At 40.9% G+C, this 22,227-nt stretch overlaps 1 protein-coding gene across 1 annotated transcript; it reads right to left on the reverse strand.

Annotated features, from left to right (window-relative positions):
- Window positions 1-15,761: 15,761 nt before the first annotated feature.
- Window positions 15,762-21,406, reverse strand: LOC147375939 (peptidyl-prolyl cis-trans isomerase FKBP1A-like). The gene has a single exon (XM_086391497.1). The coding sequence runs from the start codon at window positions 20,649-20,651 to the stop codon at window positions 20,106-20,108; it is 546 nt and encodes a 181-aa protein (XP_086247623.1). The 5' UTR covers window positions 20,652-21,406; the 3' UTR covers window positions 15,762-20,105.
- Window positions 21,407-22,227: the final 821 nt, after the last annotated feature.

Consider the following 22,227-nt stretch of genomic DNA (forward strand, 5'->3'; position numbering starts at 1 on the left):
GAATACTAAAGCAGGTTGCCATTTCCTTCTCCAGGGAATTTTCCCAAACTAGGGATTGAACTTGTGTATCCTGCATTGGCAGGTGGGTTCTTTACCAGCTGAACCACCAGGGTAGCCTAAGTCTTGGCAAAGTCCTCAGCCCACTTTATGGGGACTCTGCCACTAAGATACGTTTTTAGAGTTACTGCTAATTGAGTTGAGGAGCTATAAACTTTGTACCAGCTTGTTCACCAGTGATTAGATAAAATCTATTCTTACAAGGGACTATGACCTTTGACAAAATAAAGCTCTTCTATCCAGACATCCTCCAAGGTGGCTGATGGTGGGAGGGGGCCATCTGATAGCACCATTTCCTGAGAATAAGTCCTTCATTTCTGAAGAAGGACCTTCTTGCAGAAGAATCATCATAGTTTCCACCACAGACAATAGATTAACCTCCATATCTCAAAGACTTAATCCAAGAGAAGTTAGTGTCTATCTCACATAAAGTCCAACTGGTGTTGGGCACTGGGTGTGTTCTGTCTATGCCATCATTCAGGATGGGTCATTCTACACATGGGTCATTCTACACATGGCCTCCCTCACCTTTAAGGCTTCAGCACCCTCTTCATTCAACCAGCAGGAGGGAAAAGACAAAGAGGAGGATCACATAGAAGATTTCCATAAACTAAGGCTAGAAATGGCATCTATTGGACTTGCCACATTCCAAGGGGCAGAATTTGGTCACTTGACCATTCATACCCAAGGGAAACCAAGAAGTGCAAGTAATCTACACTTTCAGGAAGAAAGAAAAACATAAAAAAAAAAAAAAGAAAGAAAGAAAGAAAAAAAAACATGCTCTGAAACAACTTGCCAGTCTTTGCCAAAAAAAAAAAAATACTGATTTTTCCTGCTTATTGTATGAAACAATGTGCTTCCCAGACCATTCAGCATACATGCAGCTTCTTCATAGTGAATGCGAACTCTGAGATCAGTCAGGACTAATAGCTGACCCAGAGTTAGACAGAATTCAGAAAATGTGCAAGTACATGATAACAGGGTTAAAATGATTGATCAAAGGTACACCTTTATTGTGGTGGTTTATCTCAAGTCACTGTTTTTCTTCCCCCAACTTTCTCCATCCAAAAAAATAATCCTTTAAAATATTCCATCTATTTACAGTAATATTCTACTGCAAAGAGAGTCATATTCTTCTTCTTTTGGTTAGGCTCATTAGAGTTTTGGGTCAGGAGTCTAGAGAAAAACACCAGCAGTTCTTGCTGTTAGAAACTACAATATATACTCTAGATAATTATTCAGTGAATAAAAAACAAATTGTAGTTTTCATGGCATAAACATGGTAGATACCACAATTTTATATTCATAAAATTTCAAATCTTTAATAAAACTTTATCCCAAATGTGTGGTCTTCCCTGATGGCTCAGACAGTAAAGAATGTGCCTGCTATTCAGGAGTCCTGGGTTTGATCCCTGGGTCAGGAAATTCCCCTGGAGAAGGGACTAAGTAGCCATTCCCTTCTTGCCTGAAGAATCCCATGAACAGAGGAGACTGGTGGGCTACAGTCCATGGCATCATAGAGAGTCAAACACAACTGAGCAACTAAGCACATACACATCCTAAATCTAGCAAGAAAAGGAACGATTCCTTACTTATTGGACTTATTTCTAGCTTCAGACAAGCTGGCATACAATAATATACCATGTCTGTGTGCTTATTTTTTTGAGCTATGCTATATAGCCTCTTCTCTCCCTCACTTACCTTGCTGTATTTCTAAAATAACTTTCTGACACATTTTATCCTCCATCTGTAACATTCTATCGCTTACTTCTTCCAACTGCAGCATGAAGTGTTTATCAACAAGTGAAAAAAAATCCAGGAATTGTTTCATACATGGGGACAAGCATTGAACAAAAAACAACTTGAAAACCTCAAACTTGGTACTCTTTCTGTCTGAATAAGTTTTAAAGGTCAAAATTTAGGTTCATCTTGCTACCTTCCAAACCCTTTTTAGGGACAAACCAGTTTCCCTTAAGACTTTTCAGTTTTTTTCACCTGTAGAACTGGGGTAATGATATTGTGATTTACAATGAGAAATACACATGTGGTCTTTGTCCCTGTTTCTGGCACAGACAGAGCTCCTAAAACCACTGGAATTTCCTAAGTGATGAGAGTTATAAACTTGTCTCTTGTCATCTTAATGAGGGGACTTTTGGAAAGCACCTAAGGATGGAGGCTGCTTGCTAGGCACATCACAAGAGAACCAAAGAAGTTCAATGCCCATTCCCCACACCTTGTCCTAGGCATCTCTTCCATCTTACTGTTCTTAAGTTATATCCTTTTATAATAAACCAGTGACTCTAGTAAATGAAATGTTCCTCTGAGTTCTACAAGCCACTCTAGCAAATTAAACCCATAAAAGGAGTCCTTGAAACCTGCAATCTATAGCCAGTCAGTGAGAAGCACAGATGACAGACAACCTGGCCTTGAAAATGGTGTCTGAAATGGACAGTCTTGTAGGACTGAACCCGTAACCAGTAGAATCTGATGCTATCTCCAAGTAGATAGTGTCAGAATTGAATTGAATTGTAGGATACCCAGGTGGTATTCAAGAACTATTAGTTGGTCTGGCAAAAACTTAAAAAATAAAAGACAAAGTGAAACAAACAAAAAAAAATAAACAAACAAGAAACCCTTCCCATGAATGAGAATTGGGGGCCAGCACCTCTTAGTTTGGGCTTCCTAGGTGGCTCAGGGCAGGGGTTTAAAAAAATAAAAAAAAACCCTTCTGCCAATGAAGGAGACATAAGAGACGCAGGTTCGATTTCTGGGTCAGGAAGATCCTCTGGAGGAGGGCACTGCAACCCACTCCAGTATTCTTGCCTGGAGAATCCCATGGACAGAGGAGCCTGGAGGGCTACAGTCCACAGGGTTGCAGCGTCAGACACGACTAAAGCAACTTAGCATGCACACGCACCTTGTAGTCTAACCAGCCATCCTACAGAATTTCTGGGGATTATTGGTAATTAACACTCATCATGTGTTTGGTACTGTTCTTAGTGATTTACTTACTTAATTTTTATGTAACAAAACTGCATGAGGTGAAACAGTTATCCTCTCCTACCTCTCCCACTTAATAAATGAAGAAAGTGACTCATAGGAAATTTAAGCGATGTGTCAAAGACCTTACCATTAGTACAGGGCCACAGAATCTGAGTCCAGCCAGTCTGACTCCAGAAATCACACTTTCAACTAACACCCTATATACTGAATATTGACTCAAGGTCACTGAAAATATCCCTGTTGGGCAAAACCTACTCTGCTTTACAGAATGGGAACTCAAGTGACATTCATGACTTACTGGTCCCAGGCCTGTACTGATAAAAACAATCCATACAACTAATATTTTACCAGAAGACTCCATTTGTCCTCCTAGTAATTATTCTGTATGAATCCAACAGGTAATTTTAAGATTGCATTCTTTAACATTTAAGTTACTTAGTGGAAACTATAAACATAAACAAATCAAATTAATCATATTAAAAATGCTTTTTTTTTCAATGACATAAAAAATCTTCGAAGAACTGAAGTTTTAAGTGAGAGAATTATTTTTTTCAAAATATAATTTTATTTTCAAAGTTCTCTTTGTGACTCCTAAGAAGTGAAAGATAAACTACAACCCTTCATTTAAAATAGTCATTTTTCAAACATTTAGAAATTGGAAGTGCTTTTTATTTTCATTATTAAATAAATCATTCTTTAACTTCTCATATTTATAGCTCACTTCCCTAAGATACTCAAACTGAAACACTCATTATAATAAATAACTCAAGAAAAAGAACTTGAAAATGTGACATGACAAAGTATTTAAATTCAGAATTTCATTGGTAAAATCCCTCAGAAACTGGGTGGGACTCCTTATTTGATGCTGGCTCTAGGGAAAAATGGGCTTCCCATGTGGCTCAGGGGTAAAGAATCCACCTGCCAATGAAGGAGATGCAAGAGACGCCAGTTTGATCCCTTGGTTGGGAAGATCCCCTAGGGAAGGAAATGGCAACCTATCCCAGTATTCTCGCCTGGAAAATCCCATGGAGAGAGGAGCCTGGTGGGCTACATTCCATGGGGTCACAGAGTCAGACATGACTAAACATGTACACACTGCTACTGGGGAAAACTTAAATGAAATACTGTACAATAGTCATGTGAAGGAGACACTCTGGCTCTGTTTTTCTGAACACCTATGTGCTACATGAAACCCTGTGCTCTAACCTCTAGGATTAGAACCAGGAGTTATTAAGTGGGGGACATCTATCCTCTTGAGTGATGCCCAGTGGCTCACCACAAACCTTAACAGTTGCTATAGATGTTGGCCACAAAGAAGTTGCTTTCCTGTCTTCAGATATCCTATAGCACTTTGACTCTTCATATTAAAATTCTTACCACATTCGGCATTCTATTACTGTTTGTGAGCCTCCAAATCTTCCCTACGGCATTGGAAATTCCTGAAGCAAAATGATCAAGCCTGCTTTATCTTTGAGCCACCAAAACACCAACTAGATAGTCATCATTTATTGAATGAATGAGTGGACGGATGGTTGGGTGGTCTATGCAGGCCTGCAGAGTGACAGTCCCTAGAACTCTACTCCAGTCAAGTTATGCACATCTTTACAACACATATAGAGTCAGCATATTCATGGGCTGAGGACTGTGAACTGATTCCTGATAACCGGTTGTTGTTTTTCAGTTGCTCAGTCGTATTCAACTCTTTGCAACCCCATGGAATGCAGCACTCCAGGCTTCCCTGTCCTTCACCATCTCCTGGAGCTTGCTCAAACTTATGTCCACCGAGTCAGTAATGCTATCCAACCATCTTGTCCTCTGTCGTCCCCTTCTCCTCCTGCCTTCAATCTTTCCCAGCATCAGGATCTTTTCCAATGAGCCAGCTCTTCGCATCAGATGACCAAAGTATTGGAGCTTCAGCTTCAGCATCAGTCCTTCCAATAAATATTCAGAGTTGATTTCCTTTAGGATTGATAGTACTGATAAATGGTACTAGCTACCATTTATTGAGTAGCCATACTGTGTCAGAAAATGTCTGAATAATCATTACAAATGTATAATCCTCACAAAAATCTTTCCAAATAAGAATAAGGTCCCTATTTTGCTAATGAAAAAGGGTTAGGTACCATACAACTAGTAAACAAGTGAGTGAAGTGAGTGAAGTCACTCAGTCGTGTCCAACTCTTTGCGACCCCATGGACTGTAGCCCACCAGACTCCTCCATCCATGGAATTACTAGGCAAGAGTACTGGAGTGGGTTGCCATTTCCTTCTCCAGGGGATCTTCCCGACCTGGGGATCAAACCCAGGTCTCCCGCATTGCAGGCAGACACTTTACCGTCTGAGCCACTAGGGAATCCCTTAGAATAATGAGTAAACAACAAACCATGGTCTAAATTCTAAATTTGTGTGGGTCTTAAAAAGTCATTTTAAAGGACAGTTTTTTTCCTCAGCATATGCTATTAGTATCATCATATTTTACAGTGTAATAGACATAATGTATGACAGCTAATGCAGTGTCAGTGAGATACTTGCAGACAATAGGAGACATGCTCTGTGATTCCAAACTGTTCTTTTCTTGTCAGCAATTTAAATATTTTGTTTAGTTAATACTTTTTCTTTTTTCTCAGAACTCAGGATATCATTAACAACTCCTCCTTTCCAGAAATATGTGCATAAGCTTTACTAGTCAAGTAAGAAATAAAGTCTAACTTATCTAACTGTGTTGTATAACCCATGTTAACCAACTATGTCTGAGCTTCCCTGGTGGCTCAGACAGTAAAGAATCTGCCTGTAATGCAATCTCCCAGGATCGATCCCTGGGCTGGGAAGTTACCCTGGAGAAGGAAATGGCAACCCACTCCAGTATTCTTGCCTGGAGAATTCCATGGACAGAGGAGCCTGGTGGGTTACAGTACATAGGGTTACAGAGAGTTGGACACGACTGAGTGACTAACGCTTTCAACCAACTATGAGGTATAACAAAGCTTTTAGGCCTGAGGCTGAAGTGGGATTTTCCATTCCCCTCCTTAATTGAAGATAACAAGACTCAAAGGACAGGTCCAGGCTGACTTGGTCTCCCTAGTGGCTCAGTGGTAAGGAATACACTGGCAATGCAGGAGGCCAGGGTTTGATCCCTTAGTCAGGAAGATCCCCTGGAGGAGGATATGGTTACCCACTTCAGTATTTTTGCCTGGAGAATTCCATGGACAGAGGAGACTGGCAGGTTACAGTCCATGGGGTCACAAAGAGCCAGATGCGAATGAGTGACTAAGCACACATGTACAACCTGACTTACCTGCCATTGCCAGCAGCAGCTGATACTCAGAAGGAATTGCAGGGGAGATTACCGAGACATGCTTCCTTAAGCCAACCAAGAGAGCCTGCGATCCTCGGCCTCAGGTAATGAAACAGGGCTGTGGCAGAGTGACTCCATCCTCCTAGTAAACTTTACTTCAGTGAAATGCTTAGATCAGGAGGAATCAGATAAATCCTTTCTCTCCCCTATGGAGAGGAGAAAGTATGGGACATAGAGGGAGACTGCTGTAGGTTCCAAGGCAGTGTCCTCCTTTATGAGCACAGGAATCAGAAAAAGAAATGAGAAATTCCCTCCCCACGCCAGTCCACAGAGCCTAAAATACTAATATGCAATGTGTTTTACAATTCAAATCTCAGTTTAGATGTCCAGAGTCTGGGAGGCCTTTCCTAAAGACAAACTCTAAGCCAGCTGTCACTCCAAATCACTGTTACATTGGCTCTATTTTATTTCCTTCATAGCATGTATTATTAACTAAAATTATTTTGTTCACGTATTTTTTCCTGTGCTTACTATATGATTTTTGTCATTAAAATATCATCTCCACAGAATAGGAGTTTTTCTTCAGGGATTTCAACAGTGTCTGGCACTCGGTGAGTATTCGATAACTAATTGTTAATGAAAAATGTGCTCTTACTCGCATGCATATACATTTGATCTCATCACCACTGAGACACTTGTTTTATGGATAAAAGTCACGTCTTACACTCCTTTTGATGTACTGATAGAATTTGTGACTTGGTGAGAATTTAGTAAATATTTGCTTCGTTGATACATTTATTCATGTTTCTCCAACAATTTTTTTGATGAAATCACAGACTTTCTCCATTTAACTACTAAATACTTTTCTTAATAAGAGAAATGTCTGCTAATTTTAACTCAAACTGACAAGTCGGCAGTTAAATCATAAATTACTGGAAGTAAATGGATTTCTTCAGGCCACATGAGTCTTCTGGGAAGAAGGACATTGAGTTTCTCTTAAGAGAATAAATAGCATTTCATGAGTCAGTCTCACCTTTTATTATGAGATCATAGTCCTATGAAAAATTTCCCCCAACAAATAATTTTTTCTGATACAATCTCAATGGGTTTTTTTAATTAATAAAGTTTTTAGATTTACAGAAAAATTGGTCAGGAAGCATAGAGTTTCCATATATCCTCTACCCCATCCTTCTGTACAGCTTCCCCTACTACTAACATCTTGTGTTGGAGTGCTGCATTTGTTAAAACTAAAAAATCAATACTGATACAGTATTATTAACCAAAGCCCGTAGTTTATATTAAGGTTCACTCTTTGTGTTGTATAGTTCTATGGGCTTCAATAAATGCATAGTATCACATAGCCACTATTTGCAGTATCGCACAAAATAGCCTCGCTGCTGTAAAAATCCCCTGTGCTCTACCTATTCATCTCTCCCTCCTTGATAGAATCTAGGTTTTAAGTAATGTCTGTTCATAAAAATCTATTGTCAGCTGCCCTGTGAGGGACTCTTCGTTCTTCCCCCATTTTATCTTTCCTCAGGCTGGTCTGTGGTCACAGGCTGCCTCATACCACAGACATTCAGCACCAACGCAGGGCACGGCCTAAATAGCAGAAGAGCTGCAGCTCCCTGAATACCAGAGCACAGTAAAATCTTGGTAATCTTTAGGATATAAAAGCCACCCTGTATTCCATGCCTCTGTCCTTTTCTTGTGCTATATTTTTGTCACATGTGGACAAAAGTGGTACTGTTATCACACAGCATCTTAAAGAATCTTCAGTAAGATCACTTTCTCGGGTATTATTTGCTACACTTTCTCTCCCTAGTCTTGAAAGACAAGTCCCATGGGAGAACTAAACCCAGTGAGATGAAGGCCCTGACATACTGAGCAGCAATGGGGTATGGTACTAGAACTCAAGGCTCAGCAAAAGTTATCTACAAAGGGCCAGATAGTAAATATTCCAGGCTTTGCAAGCCTCATATGCCAGCTGTCTTGTTTGGGTCTGTTTTTGTGTAACCATTTAGAAATGTACTAACATTCTTAGTTGAAGGCTGCAGAAAAACAGGCCACAAGCCATATTCGCCTGTAGTTTGCCAAACCCTGCTCTAGAGTCGGACCAATCCGTCAGGTCTGATTGTGGTTTGATTCTTTCTTTGTCACTAACTAAATATTTACCAGATACATTTGATCTCCCTAAGTTTCATCTCTAAAAGATGGATAATAGTTTCTACCTTAATAGACAGAATGAAGATTAAGCAAGACAATGCCTATAAAGCTCTTAGCACCATGTTTGACATTTGGTAAGATTCAATAAATGTTAAGTATTGTAATTATCGTTTCTCATTAGGACATGTTCTCCCTTACTACTGGGTCTTTATTACTGACCAAGATTGTCTGACTCCATCTGCCTTTAGGATACATTCTCTTTAAGGACTTTCCTTGTTCCCTTATGCAAATTGGATCTATATGAACCTTCTCATCCAACTGCCAAATATACCTAGATGTGCTTAGTTCCATGGAATATGATAGATATAGGCTAAGACCCCTTCCAAAAAAAAAAAAGTAAATAGTAACAGACAAGACAGATAGTTCCAATTAATACATTTGTGTCTAACTGTCCAATAATGAACAGACTAGTTCAATTCTGAATACCTCAATAATACTTGAATGAACCAATTAGCAAAAATATCCAGGTGACTTATAACTAAATCTCATTACATAATTTCTTGATGAATTTAGGTATACCCAATATCTAGTCAAGGCTATGGTTTCTCCAGTAGTCATGTATGGATGTGAGAGTTGGACTGTGAAGAAAGCTGAGCGCCGAAGAATTGGTGCTTTTGAACTGTGGTGTTGGAGAAGACTCTTGAGAGTTCCTTGGACTGCAAGGAGATCCAACCAGTCCATTCTAAAGGAGATCAGTCCTGGGTGGTCTTTGGAAGGAATGATGCTAAAGCTGAAACTCCAGTACTTTGGCCACCTCATGCGAAGAGTTGACTCATTGGAAAAGACTCTGATGCTGGGAGGGATTGGGGGCAGGAGGAAAAGGGGACGACAGAAGATGAGATGGCTGGATGGCATCACCAACTCGATGGACGTGGGTTTGGGTGAACTCTGGGAGTTGGTGATGGACAAGGAGGCCTCGCGTGCTGCAAATCATGGGGTTGCAGAGTCCGACACGACTGAGTGACTGAACTGGACTGAACTGAACTGAACTGAATCAATTTTTCAAAGATAAAAAGACATATTTTCTTGGCAAAAATTACAGTTTTTCAATTCAACAAATACTTATTGGACGTTGACTTTTTGGAAAGCATTGAGCCAGACATTATAGGGGAAACAGATGAGCAAGACACAAAAATAAGTTGGGTGCACAGGTAGGCATGAAGAAAAGTGTTGTAGAAGTACAGAAATGAGGTTTAAGAGAACATAGTCAAGAGTTTGCAGTCAGAAATAGCTCCAGGCAGCTTTCTGGCTGCTTGCCTGCTGGTTCAGTTGGTACAGAATCCACCTGCAATGCAGGAGACCTGGGTTAGATCCCTGGGTCAGGAGATCCACTGAAGAAGGAAATGACAACCCACTCCAGTATTCTTGCTTGGGAAATCCCATAGATAGAGGAGCCTGGCAGGCTACAGGACACGGAGTCACAAGAGTCAGACACAATTTACCACCACCAGCTTTTTGACTGTGTCTTGAAAGAAGGATGGGATTTCAACAGGCTGAAATTAAATGATAGGAAGTATGGCTTGTGCTAGAAAATAACTTTAACAGGAGGTAGAACTGACCAAAGTACAGGAATCATGATGGAGAGTAGCAAGCGTGGAGGTTAGAATTAGAACAACCTGAAAACGCATGTGTGAATGTTTAGCCAGTCCTAACCCCTTACGTCACACATAAGGAAATTGCATCTCAGAGATTAATTGTCATCCCCATGTTACACAGTTAATGGCTGAGCTGAGGTGTCCCTCAGCAACCCAGCTTCCCAGGCTGGTTCAGTTTCCATTATCTAATAGTTGAGAACACAAAATGGATGAAATTGAATATCGTACTCAGGGTCTTAGTTTTCCTCTGTTAGAAGTGATATGACACTGATAAACCTTGAGCAGCAGAGAATCCTCATCAGGGATGCAGACGTCAGATTTAACCAGCACTGTAAGAGGAGAGGTAGAGGCTAAAGGCAGGGAGACAGGCAGGGATGTTGCTGACATTGCTCCCACCTGAACCAGAGTGGTGGCACACGAATGCCTTAGATGGGACAGATATGAGGGGCACTGTGAAAGGACAACCAAACCATTGGGAAGAAAAGCAGAGCAGGAAAATGAGAGGGAGTAGTGGAGAGTAATTGCTTCTGCCCTAAATCTGTGTTTTTGTTATTGTTATAAACCCATTATTAATTCCTGTTTGAATACAGAAGAGACAGAGTAGGACAGAAAGAACCCTGTGCTCCATCCCAGACCTGTGCCGACTCTTCACAGTGTCCAGCAAGTCACTTCTCTGAGCTCGTGCTGTCTCCTGTAACAGGAGGCCTTGTCTGGATGATGTCTGATGCCCCTTCCAACTCTGTGACAGTGGTTCTAAATCTCAGCCGTGAGACGACACACGGGAGCCAAGGTGGCTGCCAGGTGGAAAGATGCTTCCACCTGGAACAAAGCTGGTGCACACATCTTTGGAGCCGGAGGGTTTGAGGAGGAAGAAGTCGCTCTCCTGTCTGAGCTCAAGGAGAATTCTGCTTGGTTGTTTGTCATTCTCCCCGAGCTCAAGTTGAACACATGGCCTGATGAGGTGGCAGAAGAGGCTCCAGAAAGGTGTGCCTTGGCAGCTTGCCTCTATGCAGCAGGGTTCAGAAATAGCACACCCAGTGCAGAAGGCTGTCCTGGTGCATGCCCTCCCTGATGGTTCTCTCAGCAAGCTTTTGAGGTGTCACCTGCCATGGCAGGTACTCAGGCAGGGCGCTGTCTGTCCTCAGAGCTCAGGAAAAGGCTGTCTGTGAGGACAGCCCACTAAGCACCAGGCTTTCTGGATGTTGGGGGAGACCTTTTACTTTTTTGCTCCTTTATCTGTAGATTGATGTCAGGAACCTGCGACTAATGGACGCTTCACACCCAGCACCCCCTTGTCTCCTGCATCCACTCTGCCGACTCCCCAGCTTCAAACACACATTCTTCTGAGTAGCTTTTCTGCTTCTGAGCCAACGCAAGTGCCCTATGGCACAATATGATGGATATATCTTTCGGTTTCAAATAATCAATTATGCAAAATGCTTCATTAACAATAACTACTAGAGTCAATGGCCAGGGTCACCACAACGCGGTTCATCTGTGCTTGAATTCACTGACCCCTCCCACTCTCCTTGTCAAGAGATATCAAGAAACAGATTCATCAGGAATAATGGCCAGATGTTTGCTTGTTAATGATCCTTCCATAATCAGAAATGCAGTGACCACGGGACGCTTAATCTTGTCAATTTTGTGACAGAAAACATGCTTAATTTATCATCAGCTTTGCAGAAAAGAGTTCCTGTGCATCCAAACTAAACCAGAAAACAAAATAACTAGAATTTAGTCTTATTTGCACTGTAAGCCCGACCTAACTTTTGCATAGTTTGGCCAGACTGCTTCTGATTCTGGCACAGCCTAAAAGCTTAGCACTGGGGACCGGGACAAGCAGCTCCCAGACCTCACTACAAGTGCTGAGCTGAACTGACTGTTTCACTAAAATGGGATCAACGCCAGGCTCTTCAATCTGGCTGGAGGTCTCGGTCAGTGCGTGGCTTCATCTGCCTGGTATGGAGACGCCTCGCCAGCTCTGCCACTCTCGGTGTTCATAATCATCTCTGCGAAGAAGCATGTCCTCCACTGTCTTCTCTGACGCCTAAACATCCCACAGACCATAGAGGTCTTCTCAAGACGTGTGTGTGTGTGTGTGTGTGTGTGTGTGTGTGTGTGTGTGTATCCCCTCAGAGGGTATTCACAGCTAATGCTAACCACAATGCACTGCTCTTCTCCAAACATGAATGTGCCTGGAGTCTAACTCCCACCCAGTCATTCTGTGTGTGGGGTCATCTAGTCATTGCATATAGTGTCATCAGGGTTTCCTGTCGTACTTCCCCAGTGAACCAGGCAGTGGCTAAGTGAGGGCTATCTCATAACTTCCACAGTCAATGAACTGAGTGAAGTTGGAAGAAATCCTCATAGAGGAATGAGAATTATAGAAAAGAACTTAGACACTGAGGTCCAGAACCCAGTTTGAAACTATAACTCAGCCTTCTACCAGCTGTGCAACTGTGGGCAAATTATTAAACCTCTTTGAGCCTCAGGTTCTTTGTGTACAAAATAAAGGTCTTACAAGGGCCAGGAAAAATGACATATGCAAAAAGTCTAGCACACTGCCTGGGCCATAGTAAGGACTCAATAAATGTCAGTTCCCATTTCCTTTTTGAGTGATCCAATAGAGACCAGAACCTGGAATCTCAATCTCTTTGCTTCTCCATCTCTGCCTTATAAACTCTCTCTTTCTCCTCCCCACCCAAACACAATTCCCAGCAGTTGATACCTATGTAAGAATACTGTGACGGATAAAAAACTGTTGAACCCAACAACAATATAAGAAATACATGTCTGACCTAAGGAAAGACTCATTCAGAAAGAACGCAAACACACAAAAGTCCTGGAACCATGTTGTATCTTTGTCACTTCAGGCTGATATAACAAAACACCCTAAACTGAGTTGCTTAAACAACATTTATTTCTTCCAGTTCTCTAGGCTAGAGGTCTAAGATCAGGGAGCCAGCTTGGTTGCATTCTGATGAGTCACTTCTGACTTGTATATATCCAACTTGCAGCACCCTGCTGTGGCATTAATCCCAACATAAGGGCCTAACTCACATGACCTAATCTTACCCTGATTAACCCCAAAGGCCACATCTCCAATGCCATCATATTGAGAATTAAAGCTTCAACATATGGATTGGAGCAGAGGACCCATTAAGTCCATACCACACGTCATGTATTACTCATAAAACTGCAAAATGTAGCCACCTCATTCCATTTCATGACTCTGAAGGTGTTATATGGTTATTTTGAACAGCAGTCACTTTATTGGCTTATTATCTGTTAACAATATTGGTAATATTTTATCAATAATTTAAAGCAGAAATTTTTAAAAAGCATAGTTTATAAACCAATACCTGGAATGACAAAGTTTTCTTTGCAGAGTCAAACAAATGAGAAAGATTCTCTAATTTAGCTTTTTAACTGAGTTTTTGTTTGAAAATAATAGGAATGCAATAGATAAAGAGAAATAGAGAAAAAAAATATAATGAAAAAAGAACACAGTTCCATATTCTCTCATTACCCTTGGGCAGTGATGTCAAAATACCTCAAAATGCTATAGTCACCACTAGAACAGTTTGACTGAAGCAGCAGAAATAGCATTTTATCCCATGTGTATCCCCAAGTATGAGATTATAGCAATGGCAAACATCCAAGAGTTCTCCAACTTCTGGAAACAAGAAATATCCCTTCTATTCCTCCCGTTCAATTCACCCAGCAAGCCACTGGGAAAGCCACCTCACCTCTTTAGCCTTATCTTTTCTGTGGCTGGTGCCTATTTAGTGCTCTAGTTTTATCCATCTTATTATTGTCTCCTATCGAGGCAGCTCTCATAGAAGTTATGATGAAGGGCTAGATGCTGTGAGAGAGACAAGGGGGAGAGGGAGGATGAGAAGAAAGAAAACAAATTACTAAATACTGGAAAACATTTGTATGTGTAAAATCCATCAAAAAACACTAGGATTGCAGTGGGGGTACATAAGAGAAACGAACTTTTGCACTGGAGATCTATTTGGCAACTTATTACAAAACGCTAGTAGGAATTTTTGATTATACATTCGCAAGCTAAAATCAATAATGTTTATACCAAATGACATTATCCTTAATGGCTATCTACAAGCCTTATCAGCAGCAATGGTATTAACTCAAATAGATCATCAGGAATTGACATATGTTTCTATCTACTTGCTCATGCCAAGGCATCTGTGAGTCATCCTTGAGCCTTGCCTCTCTTTCATCCCAATTACTGCCAATTCACCACCAACTCCACTCACCTCTACCTTTCAGACATCTCTAATTCACTCAGATTTCCCATGTCTTCATGATTTACCAGCCTAGTCCATCACCCTTAACAAAGACTTGTCCAGTATAAGTTTGACTTCTCTGTACATCTTTTCTTTCCGCTCCAAATCCATTCTCTAACAGTGGCCAGAATGACCTCTACAAAAGGCAAGTCTGGTTATGTCACTCACTATACTCAAAGCTCTATAACTGCTTCCTGACATTTTTAGGAAAAAAAAAAAAAAATCAAGATCGTTAGCAAAAACCTAGAAGTTTCTGCATAACTTAGCCACTACTTGCCTCTGGAACTTTTTCTCCTGTCTCACACTTTCCCTCTCTTACTCAGCTTCTTCTCACTGACCAGCTCTCCTTTCCTCAAATATGCTAAGTGAGTTCTATCTTAGCCCTTTGGTACACATGGCTTTCTCTATTTGAAGTACACACCACCAGCCCTAGTCCCTTTTATCTGGCTAACTCTTACTGATTCTTCAAATTTAGGCTTGAATGTTACCTTCTCAGGGAGCTTTTTCCTGACTCCCAAGTACAGTTTAGGATCTCTGTTATATTTTCTCATGGCATTAGCTATATTTTCTTTAAGACATTTAGTGTAATTGCAGTTCATATAGTCATATGCATGTGTTTTATCTAATGCATATAACCACCACTCAAGTCTAAGCACCATAAGGGTAGAGACTGGCTTTTTTAGCACAGTACCTATATCTAGTCTAAAGTGTCAGTGCTTTGCTGAACTAATCAGTAAACTCTATTCACCTCTCTTTAATCAAGCAGCTATGTTCCCGCACAGCCATACTTCTATGCTAACCAACAGCTATCATTTTTGAGCACGTCTTGTATGCCAGGCACGTGCCAAGTATGTCACATATCTCCTGTTTATGGCAACGCCATAAGGTAATGCAGTTATCATCCTCATTTTATAAATAAGGCACTGCACTATTCAAGGTCACGGATTAATAAAACTGAGATTCAAAGCAAACCCTTTCAGGGCTTCCCTGTTGGTCCAGGGGCTAGGACTTCAAGCCCCCAATGCAGGGGGCCCAGGTTCAGTCCCTGGTCAAGGAATTAGGTCCCACATGCCACAACTAAGACCCAGAATAGCCAAATAAATAAATATTTAAAACAAACAAACAGCCTTTCAGGTTCCCTTGGCTGATATTCTTAAACAATTCACTATACTGATCCTTTGCAAGAAGAGGTCAATTAAACTTTGTGGGTAGGGAGAAGGACTGTTTTTTGTCTTGCTATCTATTACTATTTCACTCTGACCAAAGGATGTAATTTTTCTCTAAATTTGTCATTTCCATTGACAATTACCCTGAGCACACCATTCTGCAGAGAGAAACTGTGTTTCCAGTTTCCAAAGAATATTAAACCACAGGAGAAAATGAATTGCAGCCCATCTCTTGCAGCTGTTTGAGTGTATTTCTTTTAAATATGAACACACAGGATTACTCCTTTACTGCCCTCAACATTCATTATCCTGCTTGGCATCCTTGCTGGCCAAAGATTGTGGATAACAGAAACAGTAGTATTCCTGTGGCAGGATTCACTCCAGAGAAAAGGAAACAGGGATATTTCCAATGGAAACTAAACACACCTAGTTTGGCTTTAATCAAAATGGAGAGTGCTGTAGCTGAACTTCTTATGGACAGAGCAACCAACTCTCCCGCCGTAGAATTATCTCAACTTGCAACCTTATCCATTAAAAATCCTGGAAATAGCCAACTCCTGTGTCTTATAAAAATATACCTTCAGGCCTTTGCTCCTCTAAAACTGTTCCCTTGGTGACAAGTCTGTTCCCTGGGTGATAATTGATAGATTCTTTGCTGATGTCTCTCAGACAATAGCTTTAATCTGAATAAAGGCTTCAGTTCCTTCTGAGGCATTAAAAACAGGATGCAATCATGGCTCTCCCGAGGATGAAAAATGGAGTTTTCTTGTAAGCAGGGAAAGGCCCCATTCTGTGCTAAAACTTGAGGAAAATACCAGTAGAGTTGCTCTTTGGAGCAACATTTCCATGCTGTTGTCCATTTCGGCTAGTTCTGCCCTGTGTCTGGGCTCTCAGCAAGGAGTGAAATGTCTGCATCGCCAGACATGTCACTAGTGAGTACAATTTACTTAGCTTCCTCTCATCACTGAAGTGACAGTATTTCACAATCCAGGAGAGAACCTTAAGACAGCACATCCTGTTAAGCCAATTTATGGAAGAGAGCCTTATTTTTTCTATTAATCTATTTTTGTGGGAGGCTGCAGCAGCATCAATAATAATCTTTGGTGTTTCTTGCTTATTTCTAAAGATGTTTATTATCCATGTACTTTTTCTGCCTATTAAATATCAGGTGTTTCAAAGGGAAAAAATAAAGCAATTAAAAACTTTGAAGGAAGCCAAAATCATTTTTACAATACAATTATTTTTCTCTGATTTCCTGCAGATGATAAAATAGCCTAATCCACAGGGGCAGGAAAACAAGACTGATGTCCACCTAAAACTATTTAATGTTTTTCACATGAATCATTAGGAGGCAACAAAATATCTTAATGCTACATGTGCATTTTGGTCATTGTTCTGAGAATCCTGTCTTAATTTACAGAGTATTTTAGGCAGGGAGGCACCTGGTACATATGTTAGCTTTCTAACTTAAGCCTTTTAGATCACAACTGAGGTTTTATTTTAACGGCCTCTTTCAGATGCCTTGATGTAACTTCACTTCAGTCATTGCTGCCATTAAAAACAAGATTTTAAGAGTTCATGTGTGCCATATTAATACACTAAATTTTGGCTTTTACAAAATTTATAACCTTAAAGCCAAAGATGAATATATGAATAGTCTACCCAATAGAAGTTTTAATACTCCCATTTCACTTGTGTATCCACCATGTTGACTATTCCAGCTGGTGGTTTTTTTGTTGTTGTTTTTTCCCTCAAAATACTATAATAAGTAATTACCTGCCAACTTTCTCTTAGAGTCATAAATGAATATTCCAGGGGGACAAAGAAATACAGAGACATGGCCCCATTGTGACAATGGAAGAATTGTGACTCCAGAAGTGAAAAAAACAAGAACCTAAATTCTAAACCCAGATTCTGTTTCTCATTTCTTTGGCCATTTTTTTTCTCTCTCAGGACCTGGTTGTTCTGTGAGGTCTTTACTATCTTTTTTACTTTATTACTCTTCAGAATATCAATTCTAGTATGCTACTTTGACCCTCCAACAGTGAAGACAATGACTTAGAAGCAACATTTTGATAATCTCACATTATTCGGAAAGAATACATTTTATCTCCGTTTTCACTCTGCTGATGTTCCCCAAAGTCACAATAGTTAACAGACAAGAATGATAAAGATAACCAAGAAGAGCACTTCAGACTCAGAGACATTGTTTATCATTTGCTTACTGAAGACTCTTGAGAATCCCTTGGACTGCAAGAAGAACCAACCAGTCCATTCTAAAGGAAATCAGTCCTGGGTGGTCTTTGGAAGGAATGATGCTAAAGCTGAAACTCCAGAACTTTGGCCACCTCATGCGAAGAGTTGACTCATTGGAAAAGACTCTGATGCTGGGAGGGATTGGGGGCAGGAGGAGAAGGGGACGACAGAGGATGAGATGGCTGGATGGCCTCACCAACTCGATGGACGTGAGTTTGAGTGAACTCCGGGAGTTGGTGATGGACAGGGATCGCAAAGAGTCAGACACAACCGAGCGACTGAACTGAACTGCACATACAATAGGAACTTGATAAAAGCTTTATGAATGAACTAAGAGTTGGGGAAGGGAGGAAGGTGATTTGAAACTATAACTGACTATGGCAGTTTCTATTTTCTGAGACAGTATCAATTAATTCTCTCTGAAACATCACAAAAAAACACACTGATGAGCCATTTAATTGTGGGAGAAAGAAAAGTTTAGAGGGGAGAAAGGAGAAGAATTAAATGATTTCTTTGCATGAGTAAGTACAAGCTTGAGTGTTTCCAGAAGGATTGGGAAAGTGGAATAAGTTGGGAGGGAGGAAGAGAGATGCTCCACAAGTGTGAAAATTTGATCTGCTTTTGGTTGATCCATTGCGAATCACAAAATCTCAAATTTAAATTGCTTACTTAAAGGTGCAACATAATCACTGCCCACAAGCTTCCATGAATGACTGCTAATCTCATAGCTTTGGGTCACTGATACCATGAGACAAGAAGGATAACAGGGTTATCCAGTTGTGGGGAGCCCCTGGAAAACAGCAGCAACAGATTTGTGATGATGAGATAACCCACAACTAAATGAATTCAATGGCAGCAGAAACCCGGAGGCACTGAGAAATGTAAACTACTCAAGTCATCCCGTAGAAGTAGAAAAAGACATTTCAAAAGTCAGGGTACTCCCACATAATATCTGTTAGTAGTAGTACAAACATCAACTTTTCCTCATTTAACTAGATTTCCAGCCTCCCAGACATCGATAGCACAAGTGGTATGTATACTACAAACATGAGAAGCCAGCCTGTACTATGTAAATTTTTTTTCTTTTGAGAAAAGCCAGCATAAAGCACTTTTATTGCAATAATAAAACTTGAAACTCATGTGTAGTGCAGGGGGTGGGGGTAGGCTGGGGGAGTAGGCAGCAATTTCTCTCACCAAATCACTACACAGGACAGCAAAAGGGTGAGAGGGGGCAAGGAGAAGTCAGAAATCAGATTTGCAGGGGGAGCTGAGCATCAAAAAACAGGAGATGCTGAAGCTGTGATGACCAGCATCATTTTCTTAAGACAACACACTCAAGGATTTGTCACGATAGGTGGGCTTTCATGGGTATTAAGTGTCTACAAACAGCACCTTCAATTTAACTTTGGACTAAAGTTCTTAAAATTTAGGAAGTAGAGCTTGGATAGCTATGCAATTACAGAAATCCTGGATATTCATTAGAAAAACCACAGGATAAAAAAAAAAAAAAGGCCAGGCCATGAAGGTTTCAGAGGTCCCTGCTGGCCTAGGGAACAGACATCTGCAATGTCCAACATCTCAGTGAAAATGATGTGCTTTCAAAAGGCAGAGGGTCTACAAGGAGGGTGAGGGTGGGGCAGTGGAGGCAAAGGCTCTCCCCATTCCCACTGCAATTTCGGGTAGGGCTTTCAATTCAACCCGAGGACATCCCTCAACTTGGAGAATAATTCGGCCTTCAAAAGCACCTCGAATCTGCTATGGCTTTGCAGTGCAGCAGCAAGAATGTTTAATATATAATAGATAAAACTTTTATCCAAAAAAATAAAATAAATATTCTTGCACCTCACCCCAACACCAATTCCTAAAGTTAACCCATTATTTGTGCTGTTAATACTTGACTAATACTTAATTGGAAACCTAGATCCAAAGGACTGAAACTCAATCTTCACCCCAAAACAAAAACAAACTGAGTAATTTGAGGTTTAGGGCATATAGTTCAGGTCAACACATATAGGAGGAGAAAGGGGAAGAGCAAAGCCGGTGGCAGAACACATTCAGTCTGGGAAGATGTTTACACAAAGAGTGTAGTGAAACATCAGGAAGAGCTCCATATGACTCACTGTGTGCCTCTGGAGGCGCCGGATCCCTCTGTGGCACATCCAAGAACGGGGAGCTCAGGGAGGAGGCCACTCCTGTCATTCCAGTTTTAGAAATTCCACGTCAAAGATGAGAGTGGCATTTGGTGGGATGATGCCTGGGTGCCCAGTGGCACCATAGGCATAGTCTGGGGAGATAGTCAGCTTGGCTCTCTGACCCACGCTCATCTGGGCAACCCATTCTTCCCAGCCTCGGATCACCTCCTGCTTGCCCAGCACAAACTTAAAGGGCTTGTTTCTGTCCCGGGAGGAATCGAATTTCTTTCCATCTTCAAGCATCCCGGTGTAGTGCACCACGCAGGTCTGGCCACGCTTTGGGAAGGTGCGCCCGTCTCCGGGAGAGATGGTCTTCACCTGCACTCCCATGGCTGCCGTAGCGGCGGACGCTGGGTTGGCCGACTGGCTGCGCGACCGGCAGCGTGGACCGAGACCGGATCTCGCGGGATTCCATGGCTCTGCTGTACTACGTAAATTTTTGTTGGCTCTGTTAATTGTGGAGGTGTGGTGGTTGCTCAAGACTTTTTGTTTGGTGGGTTTCATACATCTCTTGAACTGAATAATAATTTTTGAGCTCTGTGATCTCATTTAATTCTGACAACAGGTCTATATAGTAGGTATCTGTAACTCCATTTTTTTTTAGGTTGAAGTATAATTGATTTACAATATTATGTTATTTTCAAGTATACAGCAAAGTGATTCAGTTATACCTACATGTGTGTGTATATATATATGTATGTATCTACTACTTCAGATTCTTTTCCATCATAGGTTATTATAAATATTGAATATATTTCACTGTGCTATGTAGTAAATCCTTGTTTATTTTATATACAATGGTGTTTTTCTGCAGCTCCATTTTATAAATGAGGAAACTTAAGTTCAAAAGTTAAGTAACTTACTCAAGAGTTACATAGATAATAAGTCAGGGGTTGAACCCATGCCTACCAGGCTCCAAGACCTAGGTTATCCTGTCTTTTGAAATAAGTGCAAAAGAAAGAGGTTTATCATTCTGGAAAGAAAAACAGTGATGTCCCACTTGAATCAATCTCTGGTCTTGAGAGGAAGTTGGTCTGTAAAACAGAGACCTTGGTGCATATCTGTCTTATGGGGAAAACTAAGAGCCCCACTGGTATCGCAGATAAAGAACTCCTGTAATACTTTGCTGTAAAATCCAGGATGCCAAAACCAAGTTGCTGCTAAGTCACTTCAGTCGTGTTTGACTCTGTGCAACCCCATAGATGGCAGCCCACCAGGCTCCCTCATCCCTGGGATTCTCCAGGCAAGAACACTGGAGTGGGTTGCCATTTCCTCCTCCAATGCATGAAAGTGAAAAGTGAAAGTGAAGTCACTCAGTTGTGTCCCACTCTTAGCGACCCCATGGACTGCAGCCTACCAGGCTCCTCCATCCATGGGATTTTCCAGGCAAGAGTACTATTGTGGGCTGCCATTGCCTTCTCCAGAGTAGCCCTAATGCATATGCAGAATGGAAAGGAATTTAGCAGTGTGGGCAAGATCACCTTTCTCCCACCTTGAGATTCACAGTACGAGCCTGGTTCAGCTCCAGCTGCAGTATTCACTTTTCTGTATTTGTTTCTTCACCAGAAAAATGGGTGTTGAAATAGTGTCTACCTCCCAGGGTGGTTGTGAGGATTAAATGAAATAACGCAGCTAGGTTACCTGGCACCTACGCATCAAATAAAGCGAGCAATGAAGCGACAACATCACAACTCCAGCTGAAATTAACAAAAGTATCTTGGATCCTACAATATAGATTCTGTTTTCTTTTAATTAAAATTCCTCCTGATATGCTTGATCAAGAGTCTTTATAAGGGAATAACAAAAGACATTTTAGTAAGATCTTTGTCTCAGTATTTTCTATGAGGGCTAAAGGCATGGAAACCCAATGAAGATCAACTAAGTCCTTCATATGATATGGGTAATGATGGCAAAAGGAACAGGTTATTCTTAGCAATTTTTATTACCACTTATTGGTTTCAATTGCACAATTGTTTGAAGAACAATGTACTCTAAACACTGTAACCCTCAAAGGACTGAGGATATTGGAATAAATGTTTCCTGAGTGAATAGCATTGTTTTTTGCCAACCCAGGAAAATCATAGCAAAATCCAAGCTAATTAATATAAAAAATAAATGAATATCT

The sequence above is a fragment of the Bos grunniens genome, chromosome 3, assembly GCF_055505025.1.
Source record: "Bos grunniens cultivar Pamir isolate PY7600 chromosome 3, Bosgru_T2T1.0, whole genome shotgun sequence".
Taxonomy (NCBI): domain Eukaryota; kingdom Metazoa; phylum Chordata; class Mammalia; order Artiodactyla; family Bovidae; genus Bos; species Bos grunniens.